Raw genomic sequence first — 23,058 nt, 5'->3', positions numbered from 1 at the left:
ATGTTTTTGCCCACCGAGTTTCTCATGCAGAGTCAAGTGAGTTCCTTACTCTGTGGTTGAGAATCTGTCAGTGAACCTGAGATTAGAGTGGTCTGTGTGGAGAAGTCCTTGAAGAAATATTTTGGATACATCTGCCACCTTATTTAAAACAGATTGTATGCCTTTTACCTTACTATGCAAGTATTACTTGCAAATATAAGATAATTTTGAATAAGTCCTAAAATGATTACTTTTTTTTTGCCTAAGAAAAAAACTATTTTAAGTTAAATCAAGATTTTAATGGTCAAAGGAATTATAGTAGTATCAAGTACTTTTTAGGGTATATAGTTTTAATGTTGTGATAAAACATAACCATTCATTTTATTTCTTTTCTCCCCAGAGTTCTGTTTTAGTTGCTGTTTAAAATCATTGTAGAGAAGAACACTGAACTTTGGAAAACATGTTAGAAACTATAGGTAAGCCCTATTCCTTCTTATTTTTCTAAGAATCAAAACTTTTTCCATTGGGATCTTTGAAATGGTTTTTCTATATAGCAGGATTTCATCTAGTAACTGAGTTTTTAAAAGTTTTTATCTATTATCATTATAGCAGGGAAATGTGTTTCTATATTTGGATGTTTTAGTCTGAAGTGTTATAAAAACAAATCATTTGTAAGCAAAAGATAAAGGCATATGAAATGTTCTACCAATTATGAGTTTTAATGAAATTTAATGTAAACCTTGTTCTCATTTATGGACCCACTTCTGGTTAATGAATGTTTGTGGACAGCAACAGAAAGCTTAACAGTATTTTTAATACTGAACAAAGCTCATTGCCTTCTTTATTTGTGGCAGTTGAAATTCTACTGAGCTTTGCTTTTAAGTTAATGATGAGCCATGACAATAATAAGCATTTAGGCTGACAAACTTCAGTGATGATTTAAGGTAGTTTAATTTCTACATGAGATAATGTAGGTTGAAATACCCAAATTCACATGTTAATCTTTTTTTTCACTGCTCTTTTATTTTAGAGAAGCTGGTTTGTAGAACTTGTTTCAGGTGTATCGGGTACACCCATCCCTTTCCTGGTGGTCTAATGCCTCATGTTTTCCAGGGAAGTTTTTGGGTATGATTGTTAGAAGGTATCTGGATTTCACCTTGGTGGTTTGATGATTGCAGCTGGTGCTTTAATCCCTGATTGCTTTGGGAATAGGATGGGAGTAGGTGGCAGGAAAAGAAGAAGGAGCTGTTTTGGTGATAGTGGGTACTATGCGAGTGATGAAAGTACATGGGTGTATGTTACCTTCATCCCCCATTTTACACTAAAGTCACGTGCCACAAAGACTACTAGTAGTCCACAGAGTTCCCTATAAGAAAGTGGACCGCAAAGAGGAAATAGAGAATTACTGAAGCTGTCACCTTCCAGTCTTTATTTTGTAAATTATTACTGATGTGTGCATCTTCCAAGAATTGACATGGAAATTAATACTAGAGTTGTATTCTGAGATACCATGGGAAATAAGACCCAGAATAAAATTATCAGATCCTTATCATTATTTACTTTTAAAATTGTGCTTCTGATGGGACACCTCGATAGCTCATTGGTTTAACATCCGACTGTTGATTTTGGCTCAGGTCATAATCTCAGCGTCGTGAGATTGAGTCCTGCATTGGGCTCCACGTTGGGCTTGGAACCTGCTTAAGATTCTCTCTCTCCCTCTCCCCCTCTCCCTCCCCATTCATGCTTTCTCTGTCTCTCTGTCTCTCTCTCTCTCTCTCTCAAAGAAAAAAAAAATGAAAAATAAAATTGTGCAGATGAGTAAATACCATTTGTTTAAATTTGTATATGGGTGTGAACTCGTGGTCAACATGAATTCATGCCTTAATTTCCCCATTTCTGTGTCATTCCACATTTGGTTCTATAGAAAATGTCTGTGATGATAATTCCCACTTTGATTACTATAAAATGGCAAATGAATGTTAATAGATACCCTTGTTACCATGATGAATCTGTTAGAACATATATTTGAATGGTCTTCTTTCCTTTAAAACAAATTTGGGTTCACTTGTGAGAGAGTAAGAGGTTGTTTTAGGGAAATGTTTTTAACTGTGATTGGTCATAGAAAATCACCATGTGGTGGAAACACGCATGTAAGATGCTAGGATTATTAGGGATACACTTACTCAAAATACGTACTTTTGCAACTTTTTTGCCAGTTATATAAGGTGATCGATAAATATTTGAATTATTTTTGTTTGATGCATCTATAGATATGCTATTTAGTTTTGGGGAAAGACATTTAAACTATTAACAGGAAGTGTTTTTGAAGGGTTATACATTGTTGTGATATATTTTCAAGTAAATTCTCAAGCATAGAATGTCCATTCCTTAATATATGAAATTGTCATATCGGATGTTATTACTCATCAGTGACATCATCCACATCTACTTATTAGTGAGTGAGAGAGCTCTAATTTTTCTTACATGTAAATCAAATTTTTAAAAAAGTGAAAATATCAGCATTTGCAAGATCATGAAGTATTTGGTTTTCAATAGTTTATATAGAAGAGTTGACAGCTGGCGTTGGAATTCAAATATGCCCCGTCTGAATCGGAGCAACAATTAGTTGCACGTGGCGTACACTGTAACCAGTTCTCTGCTTTCAAACAGACTCTCTTACCAGAGACTTGAAGATTTGAGGAACATATTTATAGGGACATGTTACGGTCCTTTTTTCTCTGAGTCAGTTTTATGCTCTCGAAGGGAATAGTCTTAGGATTTCTGTTCTATAAGTGTGGTTTGATGTGTGTCTTTTGAATCCTGTTAATGACCAAGGCTGCTCTTTGGTTTAGACAAAAATCGAGCCCTGCAGGCAGCAGAGCGCTTGCAAGCTAAGCTGCGAGAACGTGGAGATGTAGCCAATGAGGACAAACTGAACCTTCTCAAGTCGGTCTTGCAGAGCCCGCTCTTCAGTCAGATTCTGAACCTTCAGACTTCTGTACAGCAGCTGAAAGACCAGGTAGGACACGATTCTCCCAAAGCCCGTGTTCACAGCACTGCATAGATCTTGTGAAAGTCTTGTGTTTTTCTGAAAGGCTGATTTTTGTATGTGTTAATGAATAGTTAATGAAGTCATTTAAACCTCCAAATGAGACATTCAGATTCACTGTGACTCCCCCCTCCCAGTTATTTTTGTAATGGTTGTTGCTCTATATTGTAGATGATATGACATTGTGTTGAAAGCTGTGTGGATGCTGAAGTATGAGTCCCTACAGGAGAAGGGGATGATAAAAATAAGTTTAGGGTAGATGGCTGTAGACTTGGTTTCCATCCCCACTAAGGCTTGTCGTTCATGTGATCTTGCACTTTCGGATTCAGACATTCAGCACGCTTATAAGATTTCAGATAAGCCTGGATTTGCATGTGTAATCATGTGTGTGAGGAAGGGAAACCACCTCTATTTTGACAGTAAAAGAAATAATTACATTGTCATCAGTTAGAGAAATTGCAATTCTCACTTCTTAAGAGAGTGTAAGTAGCAATTGCTTCCAATGACAGCATCAGATGGTGATAAACATTAGAACTTCTAAATGTAACGCTGTTTTTTTTTCCTGTAAAAATTAAGAGCATTAAAATGTCCTAGCATTTATATTAAAATTGAAACATTGCAATGACAGAATGAACACTCAAGTTAGGTGTTCTTTGAACTCACTTAATCACATTTCTCGGGTTTTTAAAAAAAACGTTTTTAAAACGGTGTTATCCTTACAAGGTTTGAATCAATCTCATTTATGCCTTCAGTCTAAGTTAGTTCTCATTCTAATGTTTTTACCATTAATTTAATCACTATATATGACTTGCTAACAAACATTCTGCCTTGAAAGTTTAAAAATGATATTTGAAGACTAATTTCATAATTCAGTGAAAGAATAGCTCCAATTAAAAAAAATGTGCTAAATGCAAAAAGAACAAATAGTAACAATAGAAAAGGAATTTGTTTAATGTCACATGACTTTCTAATCTAGATATTTTGGTAGCAAAAAATAAAGAAGAATTTTAAAAATATTTTTCTCTAGTGAATTTCTACTTAATGATATTAAAAGTTGTGATCATGAATTATGAAAAAGAGTTGTTTTTGTTATATGTAGTTGTGTTTGGGTTTTGTTTTTTGTTCGTTGTTTGTCTTTTGTTTTTTATAAGTTATTGAAAAGATTGGTTTTAGGTATTCCTTTTCAGAATGAACTGGCAAAAGAGTTTGGAGAGATCAATATTCTGAGTATAAGTGTAATTACGATGTGGAAGATTATCTAGTTTTTCAGAGAGAGTGAAGAGGTTGAACAGATGTCTTCTCCCCTTATTATATTATGTGAAAATATGATTAGAATGAGAGGAGAAGTTGAAACAAAAGGTACTGGTGTGTTAGAAAATACCACTAAAGAGATAATTGGAAATACCCCTTCTAGCTCTGAAAGCCGGGGTGTCATAGGTTTACTGGTTGTTGACCTTGTTTTATCATTTCCAAATAGAAGTAGGATATGGGCTCTAAAACTTTGGGTTGCACATGATTAAGCTGAAATCTCCTCGGAAACCCTTGACCATAATGTTATCAAGCCAGGTAGCCTGTGGCCAAGTACAGTGTTAATGGTAGATGCTGATATATTTCAAGGCTCGGTATACATTGTTAGGTTTGGGCATTCTGTAGGCATGTCTCACATGTCTGGACTTTTGGCTACTTGGTCACCTCTTCAAATACTGAAAGGGACCAAGAAAACCAGCTGGCTCACGCCCTGCTTATTACATCTACTTAGTGAATTTGAGTGACTTGTTTATAATAAGGGCAGAGCCAGAACTGGAACTCGGTTTTCTTGGCTCCGAAGGCACAGTCTTTCCCCTCTTGTGATTCTGCAGCCTGTCTCACATCTTCTTTTTCTTTTTTTTCTGAGGATAGAAACTTGGCCCCTAGAGGTCTGGAGTTCAGTTTTGGTGAAAACCGTCGATATCTCTCATAGTTTCTGTGACTCTGCCCTTTAGTCTTCATTCTTACTGACTCAATTTCATTTGTTTGTTGAACCATGTTTTTCCTGGATGACTAGACTACATTTCAAAATCTTGTATTATTTTCTGTTTTAAAGTTGAAATACAAGTATTATAGACTTACCATGTTAGAATTAGATTTTCTGTGTAGTTTACTACCTGCTAATTTGTTAATATTTATAATTTGATATTTAATTAATGAACCTAGGAATGAAATTGTTTTGTGCTTTTAAACTGGTAGCTATACCAATCTGACCAGTAGCTAGCTTTTATTTATTATCTTTTACCTGAGTTATGTCTTCAGATGTATAATTTTATGTGCACAATGGGTGAAAGTTAGTGTCTCCGTCTTTTTTAGTATTACCAAAAAATTTGACTCCTCCAATTTTACTCCACCATCATTCTCCTATATTTTATAAAGCGAAAGGAATGAATAATTGAAAAGCCTGAGGTAAATGCAGCATATTGGAGAACGTGATCATATTGTTGCATTAATGACAGATGCTGACATGCCATGTTGAATTAAGCTGACTATTTTTCCCCCTCAGATCCTTCTCATTACTTCTATTCAATAATGCGTAATTTTTCCAATTTGCTTCTTCAGTATTAAGACTGCCCTTAGAAATCAAACTGTTTCCCTTTGGCAAATTAAACACTTGACAGGTGTGTAACTGAGAGGGCAAAAAAGCCATGCCCTGAAGGGATGTGCTATTTAAATATTGTCAAAAATATTAACAGGTTTGAGAGCATAATTGATGCCTCTGTTTAACTCTGCCACATTGTGTATTGTTCTAACCGCCAGCTAAAAGGATGTGAGCTATTAAACCTGAATAATCTCTAATAGCTCCAGTTCCTTTCCTATTGCATGATTCCTGTTTAAGTGAAGAGTAGAAAAAAAAAGAACTGTGACTGTGTGTCAATGATCTGTCAGATGCAAATTCTCAAGTAGTGTCCTCACTGTCACCTAGTCATCACAGCTAATAACTGCAGGGCTCAATGCGTATTCATGACAGAAATCCAGCTATTGTGGGGGAAATAAACACGTTAGCAGTTTAATAATAGAAACTTGTCAGCCATGAGGATATTGGATTTGCATATTTATTCTGTGATGTTTCTCCAGTCCAGTAGAGGTGGATACGACTTTCCTGATTAATTAATTGCCTTGCGTTATGAATTGACCATAGACATGAAATTAAATGTCTTTTTACCTTGAGTTATTTGTAGGAAAACTGTGAATTAAAATTAATAATTTCAGTAGAAATTTAGGACTAATACTTAGAAATTGACATCACTGAGATTTTTTTTTTTTTTTTGAAGCTATGGCAACCGAGACCAATTCTCGGATTGAAGAAATAATGTATATAATTGAGGTTACAAATGCTGCTGATATGGGAAACAAGCCTCAGGGCTCAGCATATTCTGGAGGTTTCTCCATATCTGTGATTTCTGGCCTTTTTAGAGTATGATATTCTATTATTTTGCTGTTGTTCTTGTTGTTTGATATTTCCAGGCTCCTTGTTCACTCACTTTTTTCCCAGCAAAGTGTTGGCTTATATGCATATTATCCAAATGCATAATGTATACATATATACATGCATACAAATTGAAGCCAGATTTTTTTCTAAGTTTTTCTTTGGAAATTTTATGACATCTCTTGAGATAATTGGAGAGATGTTGACAACGTAGAATCAGGTTGGAAATTATTGTTCAGTGTTGATAAGAGTAAATGTATCCTTCTTTTTTATTTTGAAATACAGTGTTCATGGTATAAAATTTTTGTCTTATATTTCTATGCTTTTAAGTTTTACCTGTTCACATTCCCAAAAGAATTTGGAACAACTGCTCATGGCAAAACGTATGGACTAATGGGTGATTCAAAGGCAAATATAAACAAAGACCAAATAAAAATATCAGAGAACTGGATATTGCAAGGACCTTGGGTTACTAAAATTGAGTATTATCATTTAATTTCCATTCCTCGTGAGCAAAGGCAACAATAATTATATAAATATAAATATAAATATACACACACACACGCACAGAGAGAGTGAGAGAGCGCTGGAGGGTTATATATTGTTCAGTGTAAGACATCATTCAGTGAGCCAAATTTTCCTCGGCAATGGGAGGGTTTTCTCATGGGTGCTTTTTTAGAAGGCTTATAATCATTTATTAATAAAAATCGGTAAAAATACTCTGAATAATTAAGACAGAAGTTCTCATTATCTGGAGGAGGAAGGAGAACATACATTTGTTTTAAGTAACTAAATAAGAAAGTGAGTGGGATAAGAAAGTGAGCAGGATAAGGAATTATTAACTTTACAAGAAAACTTTACATTGGAGGTAACATGTAAGATGGGTCTTGAAAAATAAGTAGGACTTTTCTGCCATGAATGGGGAAATTATTTCAGGTAGAGGAAACAGTGTTTACAGGGGTAGACAGAAATTGTTCTCAAGTGAAGGGGGCATATAGCAATATGTGGAGACATTTTTGACTGTTGAACTTGGGGGTGGTAGGGGCCATGCTCCTGGCACGTAATTGCTAAACATCCTCAGTGCGAAGCCCATCCTCCTAAAACAAAGAAATATTGGGCTTATACTGTGTTTTGTGCTGAGGTTGAGAAAGCCTGATACAGAGTCACCTACAGATCTGCGTTATCAGGCTAACAGCCTATGTGTGGGTTCTTGGCAAAGGAGGAAACTTGGGAGCCAGGTTGTGAAGGATTTATTAAGGTAGAGTTTTTGGGGGGGAGGTTGTGTGAGTGTTTTTCATCATTCCTCTTTTGCATTCAGCATTCTTTATCAAACTTGATTGTATCAAGTTGAAAATTGTATTAACTTTATTTTCTAACACTTCTATTAAATATAGTATTTAACAATCATTTGTTTTATTTCTCCACATTTTTAAAAATTATAGTAAAACTGCCGAACACAATTAAGGTGAAGGTTTTACTGATATTTTGATAGATAAGACCTTTAATTATAATCATTAAAATAAATGAATGGTTCCTCAAAGAAATGCTGCTTTCATCTTTCCAAGAACGAGGTATACTGAGAGTACACACTATGAATACAGCATCACATCCTAATTTAGTGATGGTTTTTCTGCTAAAGTATACTGTACACCATGTATTTATTTTTCCGATGCTCTGTCTTAAAAGAGGAACAACTTTCAGAGATCCTGGAGAAAGAAATAGTCAATGTATACTTCACAGAATTACTTTCAAGTGTCTGATGTAAGCAGGGGGTGTTGGCTGGAGCACCACTATGCAGGGGCATGCCTGAAGAGGTACTATTCTGTGGGTACTCATTTATAAAACTGCTAAATCAGGTTCATGGCCAAACTGTTGAGGTATGTTGCTTTTAAGCAGTGGCATCAGCAGCCCTGGTGATTTTTTATAGTTATAGTTTTTAGATTGATGGAGAGATGAGAATTTGGGTAACTGGGCATTTTGTTGCTCTATTCTGACTTTGGTAATCAGAAAGATACGGTTTTGTAGGATTCATGGTAGGGAGCAGAAATGTCTGAGTTTCCTCAGCTTTATTACTTATATAAATGGCAAAAAATCACTCTTCTGTCTATGGTTTCTAATTTGAGACTGAAATGGAGAAAGTTCATCTGTAGGCATGCTATCAATAAAGGGGGAATAACTGCTGTCTCCCAAGAATGCCTAGGTTAAGACTTGGTGATGGGGTGCGGGAGAAGTACAGAGAGAAAGAAAATATGCCTTGACCCCATTAACAGGAATGATCTAAAAATGGAATGGAATTCTTCCAAGTTGATGTTGCTTGTGAAAATGAAAAAATATTTTTCTTACCCCCAAAATGGTTTTACTTTTATGATAGAGCATTGCAATGGCCTAACAGGAAAGTATCTGTTTCTTGAGACTTTAACATACATTATCTAAGAGAAGTTAAAAGAGAAGGAGTGATTCTTGTGTTTTTACATTTACCATAGAGTTTATTTACTGTAGGAATTTCAAATACTTTATTTTTGGTACAATAACAGCTTTTAAATGTTTGTTCCTTTAACCAAAAGTTTGTAAATATAGAGCCTTTGAGGGACTAAAATTCTTGTTTTATCCTGGGCAAGAAGGCACTGTTCAAGCTTTTTATACAGTGCTGGATTAAAATGCAACACCATCTTGCTATTGGGTATGCATGTGTGTCTAAAACAGCAAATGGTGCTAATTGTATGGTGTTTTTGTGACAAAGTTAAATGGTCTTTGAAGAAGGGGGAGAAAATGTGAAATTTACTGGCTATAACGTACATGAATTTTTTAACCCAAGAATTTAAGAACAATAGAGGTTGATTTACATCTGAAGCTGTATAACAAAAACAATCACCATCACCTTTGGGAAGCTCTCTGTGCTGTGGACATTGTCTCATTTACTGAGTCCATCAGCTATATGAGGTGTGTATGATCCCCATTTTTGTCTATGAAGAAATTGAGTTTGAGAGACGTTGTGTAACTTAATCTGGACCACACAATTATTCATTGGTACATTTAGAAGAAGAATGTAAGTCCGTCTGACCCAAAGTAAGTGCTTTTTTTACTTTTAATTTACACTGTTTCTAAACCCTGGTTCTCTGCTATAAAGGAACAAATAGGTTGGGAAAACAGTTATTAGCATTACTAAAGAGAAATGCACTTAATGTTTAGTAAATCCAGATTCCTTAAGATTTGCCATTTCCCTTAAATTCTTCCCCAGATTTTAATCAGAGGACCTTTTTAATATAAACCAGAACTTTCATTCGCTTTTTAAATAATTATGCTAGTTTTCACAGTAGATGTGAACTGAGTTGATTATAGTGGAAAGAGAGACAATGTGACAAAGTACCATCAGTCTTCATGTGCCCATTTCCGTATATTTAAACTTGTCTGTAAGGTTTGGTTTTATTTTTCTCTAAGCAGACTGTGAACTGTGAATCAGTTTTATTTGTCTTCTGGAAATGTGGGACTGATAGAAAAAACACTACAAACATTCTAACATGTTCATCTAAGTTTCCAATTTTTCTCTCTTTTTTAAAGATTTTGTTTATTTGAGAGAGTGCGTGTGCACAAGGGGTAGAAGGGGCAGAGGGAGAGGGAGAAGCAGACTCCCTGCTGAGCTCTGACACTCCCCCCCCCCCCCCACCGGGCACTGCTCAATCCCAGGACCCTGAGGCCATGACTTGCGCCCAAGTCAGACATTTAACCAACTGAACCACCCAGGTGCCCCCTAAGTTTTCAATTTCTAAATTTCTGTTTGTCTTGGCATTTAAGGTATATTAATTTACTTAATTTGAATACTTTCACCCCTTTGATGTAGAAAGTTTCAGCATACTTTGATAAGATTGGTCAATCTGTATTCTTTAAATTTTTTCCCTTGGAAGTTTTGCTAAGAAAGCACAGAAGTGTTGAGATTTAAATAAAGACAAGACATTCTGCAAATACGCATCAACACACATGCCCAGACCATGGTGTATATGCCACGTTGTGCTTGCCATTTGTTCTTACCAAACACAAAAAGTTTTAGAATTAAGTGCATTTCAGACTTGTTTGAAAACGATTTACTACTTTTGGGATAAAATCATGCCATACTCATCTTTGACTACTTTGTACCTAATATGATATTTTACTTAAGTTCAATAAATGATTGCTTAATTAAGGGGTATTTAAATATTCATGAAAATTCAGAACTGTTGTGCATCAGTAATTATCTTTTCTTGCCAGAGAAATAATTTTTAGTATAAATACGTTAGCCAAATAACTGACGTTACTTTGAAGACCTAGTGTTTTTCTTAGTAACCGTAGTGGAAAGAGGCACCACTCATCACAACCATCTTCATCATAGGGGTTACCATGTACGAGATTCTCGCCGTGTGCCAGGAACTATTGTAAGTCTCTGTTTCATCATTGCAACAACACTCTAAAGTAGTAGATAGTAGTAGTAGATGTACTAGATGATGTCATTTTCTTTATCTTATGGATAGGGAAGTGGAGGCACCGGGAGGTTAAATGGTGGAGCTCGTATTTAAATGCAGGCTGGCTGACATCAGACCCCAGGTCTTAATCATAGAGCTCTTTCGCTTTTGTTTCACTGTCCTTGTAAGCAGTGTAATGAACATGTGTTAAGGGTATCCTGGTGATTTGAGGCCTTCGTTATGAGCTGAGCTCGGATGCTGACAGTGTAGTCTAATAGGATTTGGAGACAGATTTGTGTTCTGGCATTGATACTTATTAGTGGATGACTTAAAACAAGAGTTTATTTCTTAAAACGAATATATACATATATATATGTATATTTATCTTCACTGAACCTCTTTTTTGCCCCTCCATTAGTTGTAATATGGGAACTAAATAACATGGATCTAAAAACTCTAAGGCATAGCTGGGTGCTTACCAACACTCAATAAATATTGGTTCTCTTCGTGGTGCTTCTTCCTCCTAATTGAAATTTAATATGGTAAGGCAACAGATCTCAAACATTTTGGTTTCAAGACACCATTACACTCTTTGAAATTACTGAAGACCTCAAAGAGCTCTAATTTATGTGGTTTTATGCATCGATATTTATCAAGTTAGAAATTAAAATTGAGAAGTATTTTAAATATTTATTAATTCATTTGAAAATAGTAGTAATAAATCCATTGCTTTAAAAATTAGAAGAGTGGCATTGTTTTACATTTTTTCACATCTCTTTAATGTTATTTAATAGAAGACTGGATTCTCATATCTGCTTCTGCATTTGATCTGTTTGGATTTATTTTAGTTGATCTATATGGAGAACATCTGCCCTCATGCAGATATTTAGCTGGCAGAGGGAGGAGGATGGCGTTTTTATGGATATCCTTTTTTAATAGTGCACCAAAACTATTGGTATTTTCTTTCTTTCTTTTTTTTTTTTTTAAAGATTTATTCATTTATTTGAGAGAGAGACCACGTGCGTGTGAGCGGGCAAGCGGGCAAGCAGGGGACAGGAGTGGGGACAGAGAGAGAGAGAATCTCATGCAGGGTCTCCACTGAGCATGGAGCCTAGCATGGGACTCACTGCAGGGCTCGCTGCAGGGCTCGCTGCAGGGCTCAATCCCATGACCCTGAGATTATGACTTGAGTTTACTCAACTGACCGAGCCACCCAGGTGCCCCTATTGGTGGTTTCTTTAAGTTTAGTTATAAGGTGGAATCAGAAACCAAATCAATGAACATTTTGTACTCTGTTACACTAAAATCTATCTTGTGCTTTGAATTTTCTTTTTCAGCCATGCATAATTTTGTAATAAATTGGTTGTCTGGGAAATTTGAAAAACAGGAAAATTTGTTTCACATTTCTTTATGTAATATCAAAAATTTATACTTGCTAATATTGCTTCTGGTATTATCAATAGTCTTTAACTTATGGAAAGGTGTCAAGCTCAGGGTGGCAGATAACAAGTTTTCCAAAATTCTAATTTTCACTCGAAACCTCAAATTTTACTATTGGCAACAATTACTGTCAGATGTTTTCCTTGAAGTGAGAGTCTTACTTTGTTTATTTTTGAGAAATTGTCTGCCACATACCAAGTTGGTAGGATCATTTTTTTTACTTTGTTTTTTCAGGTAATATGGTGCTCATGAGAAATATAGCTAGTTCAGCTTGCAACTCAAGCAGTAATGCTTTTCCTCTAGATGAGAGTTGGGTTTTTTTTCTTTTTAAAAAGAGTCTATTTATTCATTTGTCATAGAGGGAGTACGCACAAGCAGGGAGAGCAGCAGGCAGAGGGAGAGGGAGAAGCTGGCCTCCCACTGAGCAAGGAGCCAGGTGTAGGGCTCAATCCCAGGACCGAGATCATGACCAGAGCAGAAGGCAGCCATGCTCAACCAACTGAGCCACCCAGGCACCCCAACCAGAGTTGTATTTTTTATACAGCAGAACTGTATTATGTTCACTTCTCATTTTGAATCACAGAATATTAAAGAGATGTATACACAAGAGTCAAGATTGAATAAAACTAATTTTAACTACTTCATCAAGAAATTAAAAAAAAAAGATTTTATTTATTTACTTATTTGAGAGTGAGAGAGAGCACCAGCAAAGACAGAGAGCACAAGCAAGAGAGAGTACAAGGCAGGGTGAGGGGCAGGGCCAAAGGGGAGATGGAGGGGTAGGGCTGAGGGGGAGAGGCAGAAGGACATGCAGACTCCGCGCTGAGCAGGGAGCCCAACAGGGGGCTTGATCCTAGGACCCTGGGGATCATACCCTGAGCCAGAGGCAGCTGCTTAACCAACTGAGACACCCAGATGCTTCATCAAGAACTTTCTAAAGCTACTTAGAGGGGGCGGGTAATAGACTATTGCTCTTGATGAGAAGAGCTGATAAGAATAGTTTCTTTCTTTTTTTCTTTTTTTCCCCAGGCTATCGCAGACATCTCTCCCCTAGTAACAATAAAAAGTAAAGTACCATCAAAAAAGATCAAACAAGTATGGGAAAGAAACCATTGCTTTTGAAATTAGTGGACTTTAATTGGAATTTCAGGAACTCAGGGGATAGGCTAAAGAATCCTGTAATACCTTATTTTATTGTAGAACCTAACTTTTTTTTAAATGGTAAACTTAAAATTTATTTTATAACAATAATGAAAAAAGTTTAAAGTAAAACTGATTGTTTTAAGTTCAGGTTATTTTGCAATCTTTACTCAAGTTTTCATATGCATTTTAGGAAATTGAGGAGGAATTCGAATCTTTTCAACTATGAGTATTTCTATAGATTTTAGTGAAATTTAGACCTTTAAAAATTAGTTTATAAAATACACATGGAATACTCTGCATTATGCTGACTGAGCTGACATTTTAGTGCATTGTGCATTGTGTATTGATTCTAATTATGCAACTTTAAGAATAAATAAAATTTTCATAGATGCAGCTCTGAGTGAAGACTAGAACATTCTAAAATAGCATAACCTGCCATGTGGCCATTCATTTAACTTGACAACATCACTTATGTTGTATAGACTTTAGTTTTGTACTTCATCTTGTCATTTAGTAGTCTATAACAATAGGCATTGCTTTAGGTAGATTATTGATCGTTTATATATGCCTTTCTAAATAACAGAAGGGAGAAGACAAGGAGAGTCTTAGGTACTCTTTAATTCATGTTTTTCTTTGCCTTCCATCTTGAGTTTCTTGGTTGATCATTTATCCTTTTTATTTAGCACATGGGAATTTTAGGACAAATGTGCCACTGAAACTTTACCAGCATATGCAGAAAATTTACATTTTGATTACTCAGAATGACTGCTTAAACATTCTTGGGTTAAGGAATTATTTTCTAAATTCAATAACCTTATATTTTACATTTATCAGCCAATGATCTTCAGTGGCTACTTTAAGAATATCTACAAATTCTCATCCACTATCTGCTTTGCTATTCAACAATTCATAGCTATGAAAAGAAAGGTATTCTATCTTAGTAGGTGGGTGAACTATGCCTGATGGAACAATTTTATAGGATATCTAACATATTAGCGATTATGCAAAGCATTTTATCTCTTTAATTACTGTCCCATCCCCTAGAGCCCAATGTCTTGGACATTTTAAGTGCTTGGTAAGTATTTGAATGAATGAAAAGAAATTCACATAGAAAATGTGAAATTATGCTTATTCCATCAGAAAATGCCCCCCTTCCCTCCACCTTATAATTTGCTGCTCCATTTTGTATCGTGTTTAGTTCGGGAGCTGTGGAGCTACTTTATGTCCAAAATAGTCTCGTCACATTAAGCTAATCCCCTTTGAACATGCAACTCAATTTCTTTAATTAGCTTTAAAAATAAGGATCATTAAATCAGAGTGCCACCATCAATTACTGTGCAAGGGTTTGCCTGTTCAATAATGCATCAGAGTTGTGCTCTAATCAGTATTTCACTGAAAGATTTATGGAAAAGGAGGCTTCCCTTGCTTCCAAACTTGAAATACCATTCTATTATGTATAAATTTTTTTTTCATGTGATTGCTACCATTTTAGGTCGTGTATTTCATTGAATACTCTTGGTATCCTGTCCATCTTTGCATCTCATATTTGGGATCAGTTCCAGAGAGTGTTTTACAGCATTTTTGTAAATTCACAAGAAAATAAGCACTTTTCTTGTTCTGCAAGAAGAAAAGACAAGGTGCAGATTAAAAAAAAAAACAACAACAGTCTGCATTTCCATGAGGTGCACCTGTTATGGCAAATTCCCGAGAGAGTGCCTTATTTCTTATTTCTCATTACATTAAGGAGTAACAAACAAACAAAAAATTGGGAAATTGAACTAGCACTATGTTTATAAATTTACTTAAAGTCTACCAAAACTAGGGTTGTAAAAGCAGTGGTCATTTTTCTTTCTTAATGCAAGATAATATATATTTTAGCTTTGAAATGATAGAAATATCCATCAGATTATAAAAGCATTTGGGTCACTTTATTCTCATTGCTATTCTGTGCATTCAGAATAGGTCAAAATAACAGGACCAGAAAACGGGTTTTGATAATCTATATAAAAATGCTTTAGGAAATTCAGTTTGATCCTAAGCATTTTTCTAGATAATTATACAAGTACTTCTGGAAAGATTGATGTTAGCCATTAAAATAGAGCTAATAATATTAACTTCCTTTTCAGTTAAAAACCCAGAAGGGATAGATGAAACATAAGAAGTCAATATTTCAGTATTTTTAACAGATTTAGTTAAGCAAATCTACATATTTGAAGATGTTATATTTGGTTAAATTTAAGTACATAGATCGTATTTATATGATCAAAATATTTAAGACATTGATCTTTTTCAGTATTTTTGGAATTAAATTAATTTTGTATAATAGATATTGAAAAAAATATAATTTTGAAATCTCACTAATATATCAACCTTGTATCAGGGTGGGTCAGAATACTTCAGCATAAAAGTATTAGATGGCATGATGATTATTTTTTTCTTCTTGTAATTTGGTGTGAAGTTAAATGATTACAAGTTGTAAAAACTCATAATCTTTGAGAAAGAAAAATCTACGTGTGCTACGGAGGTTAAAACGCACTTGCTGAGGATTCTTCTTGAGCACTTGTTGAAGGATTTATTCTATAGATGGGAATTAGCCACTTGAATCCATATCAAGCCTGTAGAGGCTCATACATCACAGTAATAGACTTGGCTTCATCTTTAGATACCTAGTTTCTATATTCTCTTTCACTTAAGGTGAATGCCTGATAATTGAACTTTAAATTCTGAGTTTCTGTCAGAAGATTTAGCTTGATAATACAGAAGCTGTTCAAAGCACCTTCTTTCTTTCAGGAAGTGTACGTTATATCAGTTATCGGAGTGCCTCAGCTTCTGTGCTCTGATTTTATCACTTACCTTGCAAACTTAAAAAAAAATGAGAATTAATATACAGGAAAGGGCAAAATTACATAGGTCAAGAATTTGGTACAAATTGAATGTACACATATAACTCTTCACCTTAATCAAAGTATAGAAAATTATTAACACTCCACAATACTGTGCATCCCCTCAGTCAGTCCTCATCCTCTCCCCAAAAGAATCACTATTTTTTTCCAGCCTATGTGAGATAAAATTGACATATAACTGTGTAAGTTTAAGATATACAAAGTGATATTTGATAGACAAATATACAGGGAAATTATTACCATAGTGAGTTTGATTAACAGATCTGTCCCCTCAGTAATAACGTTTTTTTGTGTGTGTGGTTTAAACATTTAGGATCTACTCACTTAGCTTTCAAATATACCATAGAGTGTTGTTAACTATAGTGACCACACTATACATTAGATCCCCAGAACTTACTTAAAACTGGAAGTTTGTGCCCTTTGATTAACATCTCCCCCCCTTCCCCTAAACCCTGGCAACCTCCAATCTACTGTTTATAGGAGATCGGCTTTTTTAGATTCTTTGTGGAGGTCAGATCATACGCTGTTTTGACTGTTATCCCATAAATAAGTATTTGAATTTTATGTAAATGCAATCTGAGTATACAGGCTTTGTTCCTGGCTTTGTCTTCACTTTGTGTCTGTGATATTCCATCGTGTTACACGTAGCTGTAGTTCTTTTCAATTTTCATTGTATGAATGTACTAGACTATATCTGTACTTTGTTGATTGTAATTTTTTACTAGTTTTTGGCTATTACAAACAAACTGCCATAAACGTTCTAACACACGTCCTTTGATATTTATTAAGTGTGAATTTCTCTTGGATGTTTACTTAAGAGTAAAATTTCTGGGTCTTAAGGTACATGTTCAGCATTTGTAAATTCTGCCAATTGTTTTCCAAAGCAGTTGTAGGCCCGTGCTCTCACTACAATGTAAGGAAATTCTCATTGCTCCTCGTCTTTGCTTACAGGTGGTGATGTCAGCTTTAAATTTCTGTTTTTCCAATCCTAGCCACTCCGGGGGGTATGTTGTAGTATCACATGATGATTAATGATACTGAGCACCTTTTCATATGCTTATTGATCATTTGGCTATCCTCCTTGGTGGAGTTCCTGTTTTAAGTCTTTTGCCAATTTTTCTGTTGGTTTGTCAGTCTTATTGACTTACAAGAGTTTCTTTTTTTATATTTTCTGAATACAACTTCTTTGTTGGACATTTTATTGCAACTGTCTTTTTCTGCTTTGTGTCCTGCTTTTTGACTCTCTTAGTTATATGTTTTGATGACCAGAGGGTGTTTTTTTTAAATTTTAATAAAGTCTAATTTGTAAAACTTTTCCTCTATGTGTATTGTCTTTTTTGTTCTACTTAAGAAATCATTGATTATGCCAAGGATATAGAGATTTTCTCTCAGAAGCTTGGTTTAGCTTCCAAAGTTCAGCTGTGGTATGAGATAAAGTATGTATGTTAACTAATTTTCCATTTGACTATCCATTTGAACCAGAACCATTTATTGAAAAGATTCTTTTCTCCCTCACATTCGCACACTTAATCATGTGGCCATATATATGCGGCTCTGTTTCTAAACTTTAGGTTGTATTCCAGCTTTTTAAAATAATTTTATCATATTTTAAATGCAATCTTTTTTTAAGTTGTAGTTTCTGGTTGTTTTTTTCTAGGAAATAGAGCTGCTTTTTTATATTGACTCTATCAACTTTATTTAGAATGTTGTTAGATCTTTCATATCCTTATTGATTCCCCCCATTCTATCAATTACTGAAAGAGATTTAAGTTATAATCTCTACTTATGATTGTGAATTTGTTTCTTATTTGGATCTGCCCTTTTGCTCTAATTGTTTTGAGATTATATTTTTGTTTTATTTTTTTTAAGATTTTATGTATTTATTTGACACAGAGAGAGAGCACAAGCAGGGGAAGCAGCAGAGGGAGAGGGAGAAGCAGTCTCCCTGCCTAGCAGGGAGCCCTATTTTGGGCTAGATCCAAGGACCGTGGGATCATGACCTGAGCCTAAGGCAGACACTTAACTGATGGAGCCACCCAGTCGCCCCTGAGGTTATATTTTTACTTGACTAAGACTGTCTTGTCTTTTACTGAACTGACCCTTTATCTATATGAAGTGTCCTTCTTTATCTCTAGTAACGCTTCTTGAAGTCCACTCATCTGATACTAGGGCAGGTGTACCAGGCTTCTCCTGGTTAATGTATGTATGGCGGATCTTTCTACTTTCATCTTTATCTTTTCTATTATTAATTTGTGTCTCTGGTAAGCAGCATGTACGTGTGTTTTGTTGTGTTATACAATCTTAAAATTGTAGTCATTTAATGTAATTGTTAATAAATTTTGTTTTAATTTACAATTTTTGGGGGTTTTTTGTCTTGTTTATTCATTTTTTTCTTTTTTGTATTTCACTTCTAGTTTTATCAATTTCTTCTGTTAATATGCTAGTTATACTTAATTGTATTATTCTTTTAGTGGTTACCCTAAAGATTATAGTAAGTATCCTTGGCCTGTTTGAGTCAACTTTTTAAAAAAACTTATTTTGTAATTATAGATTCTCAGTAATTTTTCAGTATTGTATAGAGAGGTCCTATATGTACTTCACCAAGTTACCTCCAGGGGTGACATCTTGGCAATTAAAGTAAAATATTAAAACCAAGGAAACTTATAATGGTTTAATGTCCATCAATTTTTTTCAGTCTGTACCATTCTTTCTCTTGAATAGATTTGTGTACTTATTTATTGCTATGCCCTGTTCCCTCCCTGCCACCACCCCTGTCCCCTGGCAACCTTTCTGTCTTTATAATTAAATCATTTCAAGAATTTTATAAAAATAGAGTCATAACGTATGTGACCTTTTGAAATTGTCTTTTTTTTATTCTGCATAATGCTCTTGTAAACCATCCAAATTGTTGTGTATATTCATATTTTGTTCCTTTTTATTGGTTAGTATTATTCCATGGTATGGACGCACCTCTTGAGAGAAAGACCCTTTGTTTCCTCCAGTTTTTCACTCTTGTAGATAAAGCTGCTGTGTGGTTTTATGTGTACATAACTGTAATTTCTGTATAATAAATGCCTAAAAGTGTAATCTCCATGTTGCATGGTAAATGCATGTTTAGTTTTTTTCAGGAACTGCCAAACTTTTTGTCAGAGGGGCTCTACCATTTTACATTCCTGCCAGCAGTGCACAAGCAGGCCATTTTCTCCACATTCTCACCAGCATTTGGTATTGTCACTATTTTTTATTTAGTCATCCTGATAGGTATATAGTGGTATTCTTTGTGCTTTTAATTTGCATTTCTCTAATGGATAATGATGCTGAACATCTTCTGTGTTCTTATTTGCCATCCACTTATCCTCCCTGGTGAAATGTCTTTGTTCCTTTTCTAATTGGATCTTCTTTAACATTGAGATCTGAGTTTTCTTCTTTTAGGCCAGACATGAGTTTTTTGTCAGATATATTACCCTTAACTTATTTTGATTTTACTTTAATTGGAACTTTTGCTACTTCCTGGAAAATGAAAGGAACTTAGTACAGTTCAACTTCCTGTACCCTACTTGTGTCTTTTGAGTAATTATTATGTACTTTCATGCCTACCTGTATTTAAAACTCCATAAATGTTATTTATTGTTTAAAGACATTACCATTGATTTACTCCCTTTAAAAAAAAAAAGATTATTTATTTTAGAGAGAGTTCGAGAGCGAGCAGGGGGAGGGCAGAGGGAGAGAGTGAATCTCAAGCATACTCCCCGCTGAGCGCGGAACCCGATGTGGGACTCGATCTCATGACACCGGGATCACAACCTGAGCTGAAACCAAGTCAGACACTTAACAGACCAGGCCACCCAGGCATACCCCAATTTACTCAAATCTTTAAACCCTTTTTTGTGCTCTTCAGTCTTTTCTGCATTAGGGAAATTCCATGAGGGATCTTTTGTACTTCTAAGAATTTACTTGTGTATTTCTTTAGTACAATTCTGAAGCAACACTGTGTGTATGTGTGTAGGGACGGTATTCTGAAAATGTGAAGTTGACAGTTTTCATTTTTAGTTTTTTTTTATTCTGTTGTCTTCTGTTTTTCATTGATTGGTGAGGTCAGTTTTATTCTTCTTTGAAGATAAGGTGCCTTTTTTTTTCTGGTGGCTTTTAAGATCTTCCTCTGTCTTGGCTTTCAGCAGTTTTACTATGACTTGCTATGATAGCCCTCTGGGACTGACACCAATAATCCCTGCCTTCTGGTGTTCACACTCTTGTGTGATCTCTTCTCCTTTAGTGTGGCAAAGGTTGGTTTATTGATTTGTTTCTGATGAATAGAATATGGCAGAAGTGATTGTTTCTTTTTGATATCTTTTTTTTAAAAGATTTTATTTATTTATTTGACAGAGAGACAGCCAGCGAGAGAGGGAACATAAGCAGGGGGAGTGGGAGAGGAAGAAGCAGGCTCCCAGCAGAGCAGGGAGCGCCACGCAGGGCTCCCCAGAATACCAGGATCACGCCCTGAGCTGAAGGCAGATGCTTAACGACTGAGCCACCCAGGAGCCCCATTCTTTTTGAAAACTTTAAAGACTTTTTTCATGGCATTTTATATAAATTTTCTGATTGATCTCAGTGGAAGGGTTACTCTGATATGGCTATTCCCACAGGGTGAGCTTAATTGTATATAGAACTAAAGAGAATTTTTTGTTTCCTTGGAATGCTATTACAGAAGCAGCTCTCTTAGCACACCTCCAAATAAGTGACTTGCTCGTGAAAGGATACTGTCCTGTAAGGCGTATGACTGATGCTCAGAGCACAACACACTTATTTTCAGGCATTTTCTCCTGTGTGTGCTTCTGCAGCTGTCACCAGGTAAATGGGCATTCATCAGTCATTTTTAGAGCTGTTTTGCCTGTCATAATTATTTTTATAATTACATGGCTTTGTTATATAATATAAAAATTTATGGCAAATGATTTTTTCCATGAAAACTTACTTAAATTCTTTTGAAAGACTACATAAATGAATTGATAAAACAATTGTTGATAAATTGCGTGTGATCAAACTGTAAAACACTGAAGAAAGATCTCATAAAAATCCAGGTTTCTTTAATGAAATTATTTCTCAAGTGTCCAGATTCTTGCTTCATCTTAAAGAGACTGAAATGGAAAATAATGCCATATTAAATGAGTGTAGTTCATACAAGAAAGAAGTGGGTAGCTCTCATGCATCAAGATATTTGTAAATGAGTATATTCATGCTTTAAGTTAAAATAAAGTATTTAAGTTATGTATTTGTCCTGGGTTTTTGATTTCTGCTTTATCTGGCCTTTTGAAATAACTGAACCAATTTCTGTTCTGACTACATCCTAGTTTTTTTTAAAGATTTTATTTATTTATTTATTTATTTAAGAGAGGGAGAGCGAGAACACAAGTGGGCAGAGGGGCAGAGGGACAAGCCGACACCCTGCTGAGTGGGGACCCTGACCCAGGAGGATCCCGGGACCCTGAGATCATGACCTGAGTAGAAGTCAGACACTTAACCAACTGAGCCACCCAGGCCCCCTCGCCCTCCCCACGGACTGCATCTTAAAAGAAGACTTCATCTATACTTCTGAATACTGAAGGGTGTTTCATCCTTTTTACAAAGAATTTGACTTTTTAATTGAGTAATTTACATAACCTTCATTTTAAGTTATGTTTTAGGTATTAGCAGTAATTCAAATCCATAAATTAAGTTAATATGTTTATTTACTAAGACCATAAAAGGCCTTTTTAGATTGAAATACTCAGCCAGAACTTAAAACAGAGAACAGATAATTATTTGGTGACTCTTGCTCATTTACTAGCAACTTCCATAAATTATACAGATTGTTTATCTGTATATAAAAATCACCAGATAGTTGTGTTTTCTTCTGTTTATTTTATATTTATAAACCAAGATGGGCATCAAGCTTTTTTTATTAAACATTTATGCTGTGTCTGCTATGAACAGGTCTATCGAGACAAATGAAATCATTCCTGTTTCTCAAGGAGACTGGAGTTCAGAAAGCCATTTCACTGAACAGTTACAGCACAGTCACAAGGTGCCTTTGTGCTTTTTTCTCAGTGTAAATCTGCACATTTTAAAACAATCCTTTTGTATGATGATATCTTAAATTTTAGTTTTTAAATATGTGATCTCTTTAAGCTCTGCTCTTATATTTACATAGACTTCAAGGGCCAGGAGGAGACAGGAGGAGTCATTGACATTGGTTAAAGCTTTAACAAATTTGGAAAAAACCACTGATATTCAGTACTTTTATATGATTCTCATGGTATTGTACTTGTTCTGGTCCTGGAACTTTTAGAGTGCCTTCACACCTAGTCTTCCATAAAATCAGAGCTTCTGTTTCGCTGGTTAACTTCATGTAGATAAACTCTCGATTCTTGGAATGTGATTTGTTCATTCTGGCTTACCTTAGCAGAAGTCCAAATATTTTTCTCCTATGCAAACATACTATAGGCATTAGGTCTTGGTGTGTGGGATCCTCAGCCTGTCACAGATTTCATTATGCCATCTGCTTCAACCTGAGCGGTGTATCTTCTGCTGGCAGACTTTATTGAAATTGCCATGGCTCAGGATAAAAAAAAAATCAAGTTTGGCATAAGGAGCTTGCTTTTGAAAAAATAATAATTG

The 23,058-nt window shown here is 35.2% G+C and overlaps 1 protein-coding gene across 6 annotated transcripts in view; it reads left to right on the top strand.

The window, feature by feature from the left end:
* The first annotated feature begins 381 nt into the window (after positions 1 to 381).
* Positions 382 to 23,058, top strand: part of MPDZ (multiple PDZ domain crumbs cell polarity complex component) — a 134,662-nt gene continuing 111,985 nt past the window's right edge. For all 6 annotated transcript variants that reach the window (XM_008689848.2, XM_040631441.1, XM_008689844.2 and 3 more), the window contains exons 1-2: positions 382 to 455; positions 2,832 to 2,998. In XM_008689848.2, coding sequence (XP_008688070.1) covers positions 440 to 455; positions 2,832 to 2,998 — 183 coding nt within the window. In that variant the 5' untranslated portion in view covers positions 382 to 439. The remainder of the gene's footprint in view (positions 456 to 2,831; positions 2,999 to 23,058) is intronic.

The sequence above is a fragment of the Ursus maritimus genome, unplaced genomic scaffold, assembly GCF_017311325.1.
Source record: "Ursus maritimus isolate PB19 unplaced genomic scaffold, ASM1731132v1 scaffold_17, whole genome shotgun sequence".
Taxonomy (NCBI): Eukaryota; Metazoa; Chordata; class Mammalia; order Carnivora; family Ursidae; genus Ursus; species Ursus maritimus.
Note: the sequence above shows the minus strand (reverse complement) of the source record. Positions and strands in the feature narration are given on the sequence as shown.